General features: G+C 34.6%; 1 protein-coding gene across 1 annotated transcript; it reads right to left on the reverse strand.

Moving 5' to 3' along the window:
* Positions 1-19: 19 nt before the first annotated feature.
* LOC149214007 (uncharacterized) lies at positions 20-5,495 on the reverse strand. Its single transcript, XM_089390835.1, has 5 exons — positions 4,861-5,495; positions 3,671-4,769; positions 3,144-3,581; positions 1,389-2,992; positions 20-456 (listed from the first exon to the last, which is right to left on the reverse strand). Exons 1-5 carry the CDS (start codon positions 5,367-5,369, stop codon positions 198-200), a joined length of 3,909 nt encoding a protein of 1,302 aa, XP_089246961.1. The 5' UTR covers positions 5,370-5,495; the 3' UTR covers positions 20-197.
* Between the last annotated feature and the right edge of the window lie 4,065 nt (positions 5,496-9,560).

Raw genomic sequence — 9,560 nt, forward strand, 5'->3', positions numbered from 1 at the left:
AACGAAGGCAAAATAATAACAATATCCACCTCTATTTCTAATTTGAAACTAAATAAACCAGACAAATAACAGATCCAAGGCCTGGGAATTGCAAAATCAAAATTGCATACATGAAGTTTTGAACAAAACTGAGTCTACAATGAATTTTTCCATGTACAATTTCTATTATCCTAAACGAATTTCATGTCATCTTTCGTTCAAAGCGCAGGAGGATAAGAAAACGAAGGCATCGAAACCACTCCAAAAGCTACCTTGGCTGACCCACAAAGTGGGCATTTTTCAACCCTGCTCTCACAATCCTTGCAGACGCAGGAATGTCTGCAGGGAATCAAAAATATGCACGGCCTGTTGGTTCTGCAAACTCTGCAAGTTCTCTGTTGATTGAGCTCTCGGATCTCGGAATGGACATCCTTTGTCTCCACGCCCGGAAAGGGCATCCTCTGTTTTAAGTATGACCTATAGTTCATCAAAAAAATCCAAAGATATAGTTATTTAAATTGAAAGCACCATTCAAGAATCAATGCTAAAGAAATAAATAAAATTTATAATTTTTTATAATAATATTTATTCAAATAATTAATTGTTATTAGTTTTAATAAATATTATTTAAATATTTATATTTTTAAATTTATAAATAATAAATAAGTAAATAATCTCTAAGTTCAATAAATCATGTTTAAATTATAGGTAAAAATTATATAAAATTTGAAAGAAATTTTAAAGAGCAATTTAATTTTAGCACAGTTAAAATTTATAAATTTTTTAAACTAGTGCCTAGTGCATCTATACGTTGAATTGATGTTTGGGGATCAGAACTTGTTGCATCTGTACATTGAATTGGTGTTTGGGAATCAGAACTCGTTGCATGGGAATTTGTTTTGGCGTATTGATTTATTTAGGTTGAGGACAGCTTCTACTTTTCAGGTTTAAACTGGAAACTAGAGGACTGAACCTCATAAAATCTATAAAATCTACGCTTCCGAGTACATAGGAATTTTCAAATTACCAATAAATTTGATAAAATTAAAAAAATAGTTTAATGAAGCTGAATTGTATGAACCATTAAAAGTCGTAGGAATTTTGGCAAAAATGTTGTAGAGTTAGTGAATTTGGGTAAAAAAATCTTGTAGAGTTAGTGTTTGAGGGTGGAAATAGATTCAGCACCATTAAAAAAAGTCCAAGACACCTAAAATATTAAAGTTTAACAACTTGAATTTATCCAAATTTTCTATAAATATGACTAAAATTTCTATAACTTAGATTTACTCAAATTTTCTATAAATATGACTAAAATTTCTATCTTTCCCGGCAACTCTTCAGCCTCGTTATACTAAGCCTCGTTAGACTACGCGAATTAAAAATTATCTATTGAAAAAACGAATAAATACCTGTTAAATTCAATCGTTGCCCCAGCCTGGCCTCTCTCATCAATGCCCATAGAGTTGTCCCCCGACTGCAGTGCGGTCGCCTGCCAGTCATGATCTTCAGCCTCGGATCGCAGTGCAGTCGGCCGCTTGCCAAGATCTTCAGCTCTCCTCCATAAAATTCGCTGACTGCTGTTCGTTTTCTCCCCGAAATCTTCACCATCCAACTGCGGTTCGTTTCCCCCCATGAAATCTTTACCCTTCACCTGCAGTTCATGCAACTCCTCTTTCCACAATTTCAAGTCTTTAAACAATCCCCATTCTATCAAATCGCTATGAGGAGCTTCAGTGGCTGGTATTCGAAGATTAGTTGCCTGCGCCAACCCCCTTATGTTCTTAAGACTGACGCATCCAGAAACCCGGAGATGCACCAAAGATATCAACGTTTCAACACCTGGCAACTCCTCCACCGCTTCACACTTTCTCAGGTCCAATTCTTTAAGTTTTGCTAGACCACAAAACCCTGTAATTTTCTTCAGTGCATCACACCCATTCAAGTCCAATAATATAAGTGTTGTGGGCAACGCTCCAACCTCCACCAGTTCTAAACAATCGCTGATGTCCAGCTGACGAAGGTTGGGGCAAATGCCTTCAGCAAATGATAATTCCTTTATTCTTGTGCCGTGCAGGTCTAATTGTTTGAGTCGAAGAAGCATGCCCTTGTGAATAGAAGAGTCCAACAATCGGCGCTCACTCTGATGTGGTGATGCATCTTCTACCTCAAAGTTTTCCACTCTGCCAAATGGCACTTCTCGCAGCGGACATCTAGTTACTTTTAAAATTGTAAGACTCTTTAACTCTGTTGAACTTGCTGGTAAATACTCTATTCTTCCACAATCGATTTTGAGATTTGTCAATTGTTTCAACTCTGCAACTGAGGCCGGTAAACATTTCCAAATCCCGCCAAAGAGTGTCAAGTGCTTTAAGCTCTTTAGCTTACCAAGCGAAGGAGGCAGCATTGCCATAGAGGATTCCTGAAAGGATACTCTCAGAATTTCCAAGTTATTTAAGTTTCCAATATCACTTGGCAATTCTTTAAGGTTTGCATTCCACAAGTAAAGTTTTTCCAGGGACCACTGACGTGTGACCTGAGGAGGCAATACTTCTACTTTCTGACAATCTGAAAGGTCTAAGCTTTCCAGTGTTCTGATATTTCCTAGAGTTTCTGCACCGAGGATCAACTGTGAGCAGCCCCTCAAAGAGAGATGTTTAAGTCCAGTTAAACTCCCGAAGGAATGTGGCAGCGTTTCCAAACGGGAGCACCCATACAAGCTAAGATACTGAAGGTTTGTAAGATTCCCAAAAGAGTTTGGCAGCGTTTCTAAATCGTAGCTACCAGTCAAGTTAAGATGTTGGAGGTTTGAAACATTCCCAATCGCATTTGGCAGTAACTTCATGCTTACGCGCATTCTCAAATGTTTCAGGGAGCGGAGAAGAAAGAATTCTTCTGGCAGTGCTTCGATAGTGCATCCCAGTTCAATCTTTTCCAGGTGCTTCAACATCCCAATAGACCTTGGCAACTGTAAATGGGCTACATCAATATTCAACTCTCTCAACTGAATAGGTACCTACAATGAATTGTTCGTTTTAAATTTAAAAACCTCTATTTGCTATGAAAGGAGAAAAATACACAAAATCTTTTGATCACTGAAAAGAACCATAACGCAACACACAAACTTTTAATTACCGAAAAGAACCAGACCGCATCAAAAGAGTTACCTCACTGCCACTCTCCCAGAGTGTTTCCAAGTGGTTCTCGCCGCCAAAGATTTCTAAAACTCTCAAGTTCTTTATTGGAATACTGGAAGGCAAAGAAAAGTAGCGACACGGCCGATCAGAGGAAACAACAACTTCTGAACACCCAAAACGTGAGGAAGAAGCAATTTCCGAAACACTTTCCGAGAACCCATGTGAGAAAGATACAGTTTCCGACACACCTTCCGAGACATGTGACGAGATCCGATTGAAGGAAGAGAAATCCCACCGGAGCCATAGAAGATTTGACCATCTCAAGTGATTGGATAGGCTTTCACACCATTCACCTTGAACTATCAGCAGCTGCAAGCCGCGCAGATGATTTTCCAAAGAAAAAGGATTGCCGATCTCCAGATGATTTTCCAAAGAAATGCCTGATGTTTGTAAGTTAATTCCGCGTACCTAAATTGTTTAGTGAAAACTGTTAGAAACAATAATAATTCAAAAGATGAAAAACAGATTAAATTGACCATAAATTTAAGAACACTAACCGATGATTGGTGGAACACATTACAGAAGGCGTTGTCTGTTAAGCCCCAAAGACGAACCTTAGGTTCTTTCACTGCCAAAGCTCTGCCCAAGTCTTGAAGATGAGAATGCATTCTTATACGGTTTCTGTTGTCGACCTCTACGAGATACTTGTTCTCTAGGTTCCGAAAACCGATGGATCCTTCCCAGTTAGATGCGTCCCATATTTTGATGGCCATCTCTCTGTTTTCTCCTATGAAGAAACAAGCAATGTCTAAGAAGATCTCTCTCTCTTGCTCATCAAGGCTATCAAAACTAATTTTAAGTCTGCCTTGTACATCACTGGGAAGTACTTTGGATATTTTTTGTAACAGGGCTCTCCAATACCACAAGTCCTGGCTTTCCGAGTAAAGATGAGCCCCTATCACTTTGAGAGATAACGGCAATCCTTGGCACTGATCCAAAAACTGGCTAACAACTTCTTCAAATCCTACAACAGGGTTAGACTGCTTAAAAGCGTGCAAGCAAAACAGCTCTCGAGAATCTTCTCTGTTCAGACCTTTCAGATTATAAATGGACGAGTTCATTCCACAGTTTTTAAGAAGAGCCTTATTGCGACATGTAACTAAAATTATGCTACATGAACTAAGGGTATCCTTCAGTGGTGAAAATAATGCCCACAGCTGCTCAACAGAATCCACATCATCTAGAACTACGAGAACTTGAGAATTCGGGACTTGACATTTTAACATCGCTATGCCTTCATCAATGCTATTCACCGTCTGAGCCTGTCCAGTCAAGTCCTCATAAAGTTTACTTTGCAACGATGTTAAAGAACCCCTAGATGCAGCTTCTCTCACGTCAAACAAAAAGCAAGATCGATCATACTTTGATCTCTTACGGTTAAAGAACAGTTTCGCAAGAGTCGTCTTGCCAACTCCACCAATGCCTGCTATCCCTGCAATCTTGGCTCCCTGGCTGTGATGTTGTGATAACACCGTCCATTCAAAATCTAGTAGCTTTTCTTCTAACCCAGTTTGATAGGTGGCCACATCCAATAGGGGTTTTCTGGCCCTTTTCTGCACTAAGTGCAAAACCCTATCCACGAGCTCCCCCTCGTCCCTGATTATTTACAAATACATAACTAAAGCTAGTGAGAAACACGCTTAAAGAACTTAAAGGTCAGTCGGGAAAAAGGAGTTAGAAATCTTACCCATTACACTCCTGCAGTTCCAAACCGCTTATATCTGCAACGCTAGAAAGGGCCTGTCTCCATTTTTGAACAGTGTTAGGTTCGTATCTCTTTTTCTTTTCTAGCTGGCGAAGGGCTTCAGCATACTTTCCGCAATTGCCTTCATCCTGCGTCCTCCGAAGCTCAGAAGGATTAACATGGTAAAAGACAGGGATAATGGTCGCCCCCGACTTCAGAATCAACAGGAGCTCGTCGAGACACCATTTTGACTCCGCATATCGCGGAGAGAAAATAGCCACATGAACAGAGGCCGTTGCAATAGCTCCTTCAATTTGACAAGTTATATTTTCCCCTTCCTGCATTTCTTCCTGGTCTAGAAACACTCTGAATCCAGAGGAAAGAAGCCGTCGGTAGAGATGACTGGCAAAGGTTTTCTTAACATCCGGCCCTCTATGATTGAGGAAAACATCGTAAATATAATTGCTGTTGGGAGTTGCAGAGGAAGAAGCCAATGTCTGATTATTCGCCATTTCTTGTATTTAGGACTGATAAATTGCACTGGGCACGGAGATGGGAAGATGAAATGCCAAAAGGGGCAGACTCAGTGTGAGAAGAGGAAAGGATTTGAACGATCAGTTGATCTGACAAGTACTAAACTGCTTGCTAACAAAAGTTAGCTCTATGCAGCTCATCTCTCATATTTATTATTGTTTAAATATTTAACTTCGGTGGGTTATTGTGCGATGACATAGGATATGGTCTGGCTGTCATCTTTTAACAGGTTATTGGATCGGCCATTAATAAAATTAACCAATGGGTTGAATGTATACTCCGGATTAAGTGTCTAATGTATATTATGAACTACAACATTAATTAAAATGTTTAAATATCAACTAGGGTTTGCATTCACCGTGGTAAAAGGTAGAATTTGCTGCCTAATTTACAATATCAGAACTTCATGGAAGAATATAACTCAAAACCTTCCCAAAAAATAACGAATTTTATCCAAATATGTTTTTTTAATATCTTTTTATCGGACCACCATGTCATTCAAAAAAAAGTTCAGATAAATTTGACGTATTATCCAAAAATGTATATTTTAATTAGTCTATTATTAAAAATACTTTTCTTGGAATTGCAAAAGATTCTCATGGTTCTGCTCGTTATTTTTAATTCAAATATGTTTTTTTAATATCTTTAATCGGGCTACCATGTCATTCAAAAAAGAGTTCAGAGTTTGACTGAAATATAAGATATGTACCCTTAAATTTGACGTATTATCCAAAAATGTATATTTTAATTACTGTATTATTAAAAATACTTTTCTTGGAATTTCAATAGATTCTTATGGTTATGCTTCCCAGACCAGCCAAAATAAGAAGGTGCCACTTGCTTACACGGACAAGACTGAGGTTAATTAAAAAAAAGGCTTTGAAATAGTCATTGGTCCTTACAATGTGCGTCATCGGTGACGGTCCTTTGCGCGGAAGCTGCATTTCATGGCGCAACATCATTTTATATAGATATATAGAGGAAGTACAGAACAAAACAAATATGTTAAAAAATCTTCGACGAAGTCAATTTTATTATTTAATTAAATTATTTTTATGTTTTTTTTATTGTTATATAAATTTTATATAAAATAGGGGGCACAATAAATATTTTATAATTATAAATTTTGTCTCAATTATTTCTATAATCTTTTCTATTAAATCTTTATTTCTAATATTTTGTATTTTTCTTCCTTTCTCATTATTATATAGATTTCTATAATTCGTCCATATCTTTACCAATAATTATATTATGTAGATTTCTATCTCTAATATTTTGTAATTTTCTTCCTTTCTCATTATTATATAGATTTCTATAATTCCTCCATATCTTTACCAATAATGATATTAGGTAGATTTCTAGAATTAATCTATATCATTACAAATAAGGATATTATTTAGATTTATTTATGATTATATCTAAGAGTTTTGAGTTCCCTTTTGCTCTAAGTACCATCACATAAACTTTGTTTCATTTTTATTAGGGAAATTTTGAGGTCTAAATTGGGTTTTCTAAGGAAATTAAAAAATAATAGTGGAAATAATAAAATAAAATTACATTACATTATCAAATTTTAGAGAAAAAAAATGTTTTTGACTCATATTTTCAACTCATCTCCTTATAGATTTACTCAAATTTCGAGTGACAACACTTGTTGGATGCATAATTTGATTCCTCATCCAAGGAATACCTACGTTGATGGACCCTGTTACATGAAAAATGAGAAATACATGAAAAACATGATTGCAATCACGTTTTTCATGTAGATCTCATTTTTCATGTAGTAGACTCCATTGAAAGTATGCAACATGGGTACTCCTTAGATGATGAATTAAATTTTACATCAAACGAGTACTCCTGCTCGAAATTTGTGTAAAACCTTATGGAGATAAGTTTAAAATACGAGTTGAAAAAATAGTTTTATTATTTTATTATTTTTACTTTTTTACTCCAAAAATGGTGAATCACTCAGTGGTTGACATCATCATCTTGAATCTTATTGGTTCTTATAAAGTTTATTTTGATTGTACATTTTTCTTACGAGGCCCATTTTAGACCTCAAAATTCTCCTAATGTTTCTTTGCTCAATCGGGACAAGCCTTTTTTTATGAATTATCTTCTTGACTACCTTTACCACTAAGATCAAAGATTTTATCAAGTGTGGACTATTTAAATCAGTGGTTTTGTGCACTATGAAGCTTGTCTTCGTCACTGGCCACACCTTCATTTTCTTTAGTGGGTTATTTCTAGTCATACGTGGTTTTTGGGTTCCCATAAACCTTCATTACGCTAATGCTAATGATTTTTTGAGCACCTCTAGTTTTTTTTTAACGTGGGTACCCTTTCTTTTATTAAGATTACATTATCATTGACACAGGTACATACAATATCAACATTTACATTAAGCTAATCTAGACTTTATACAACATGTGAGCAAGACCATTTTCTTTTCATCATTACAAAAAAGTCATTTTTCAAGTACCATTCTTTAGGGATGTCATTTTCGGTGATTTATTGCATTTAAATGGGGCTTTATTATTTACCTTGCTTTGCTTCCTTCTTCATCGTCTACACTTTGATTAATTTATTGTGCCCCACATTTGCTTCTTTTGATCATATCTATAAGTCTACATTTTGTTCTCTTTGTATTCTTCACTCATCTTGCTCCTAATTTTTTCTCTTCATCAATATTAGTGTGATGAATAAAGTCCAAAACAAAAATATAACCTTGGAATGGAACTTAATTAACTAACATCATGATTTAGCATAACTTAAACTTGAATTGACAATTGATTTTATCTTCATTTACTTTGACTCCACACACTTAACTGGATTTCAACTCTCATTTGACTTGTGGGATGAATAAAGTCCAAAACAAAAATATAACCTTGGTTTGGAACTTAATTAACTAACATCATGATTTGGCATAACTCAAACTTGAATTGACAATTGATTTTATCTTCATTTACTTTGACTCCACACACTTAACTGGATTTCAACTCTCATTTGACTTGATATAATTTATTAGCTTGATCTTACACTCTTCTTTGTACAACAAATAAATAATTTCCGCGCAATTAATATTTTACTTAAATTTAATTAAATATCCCAACTTAATTAGACTTTAAATCAATTTATAAAAAAATGCCTTTCGTCTAACTTAAAAAAATAAAAATAAAAACAAAAAAAACAATATAAATCCTCTATAAAACTTTGATTTAAAAAAAAAACAACTTTATTATGCTCCCATTTTACTTTTACATACCCTACTTATATATATATATATATATATATATATATATATATATATATATATATATATATATATATATAATAATGATACTAAATTCTTAGATAAGAATTTTGCCATGTTTACATCTTACTTTCATAACTTATTTATTATGCTTCCATTTTACTTTTAGATACCCTACTTTTCTATATATATATATGTGTGTGTGTGTGTGTGTGTGTCTATACGTTTCCATTTTATTTTTTATTTTTCGATACCATATATATATATATATATATATATATATATATATATATATATATAAAAGAATGATACTAAATTTTTAGATAAGTATTTTGCCATCTTTACATCTTACTTTCATAACTTATCCTTTAACCAATTTTTATAAGTTATCCATGTTTGAAGCACTCAAACATCAATTTTTCCTTTAATGTTTGAACCTTAATGCCATATTGTAATTCATTTTATACATAGTATTTATTGCTTGTGGCAGCTTCTTTACCTCTCACATCAATTCTACTTTTGGTGCAATACTAAAATAAATTTAATTACCAGCTTCGACCTTTCTGTGATATTTTGATTTTTCTCAAATTGTTGAACATCCCATGAATGATGAAGATTTGTCAATTAATAACATCAATTTTCAGTTTTCACTTTAAATTTTCATCTTGCTTTTTATTCTCAGAAGTATTATCTTGGCTTCATCTTACCTTTTATTCTCAAAAGTTATCTTGGATTCATTACTAACATTAAATGTCTTGCTATCCATAAATAAATTTATACGTTCCACATGCATTATTTTAGAAGTCCAAGCACGCCATGCACATGAAACCCAACTCTTCTCTGGAATAAACCGCAACCACAGGCATTTTTTGTTATTCAAATTCATTGAAAGAGAATTAGATATACTCACAGGTCT

The sequence above is a fragment of the Pinus tabuliformis genome, chromosome 1_1 (genome assembly GCF_031772625.1).
Source record: "Pinus tabuliformis cultivar Carrire ecotype Pingquan chromosome 1_1, CPIR1, whole genome shotgun sequence".
Taxonomy (NCBI): domain Eukaryota; kingdom Viridiplantae; phylum Streptophyta; class Pinopsida; order Pinales; family Pinaceae; genus Pinus; species Pinus tabuliformis.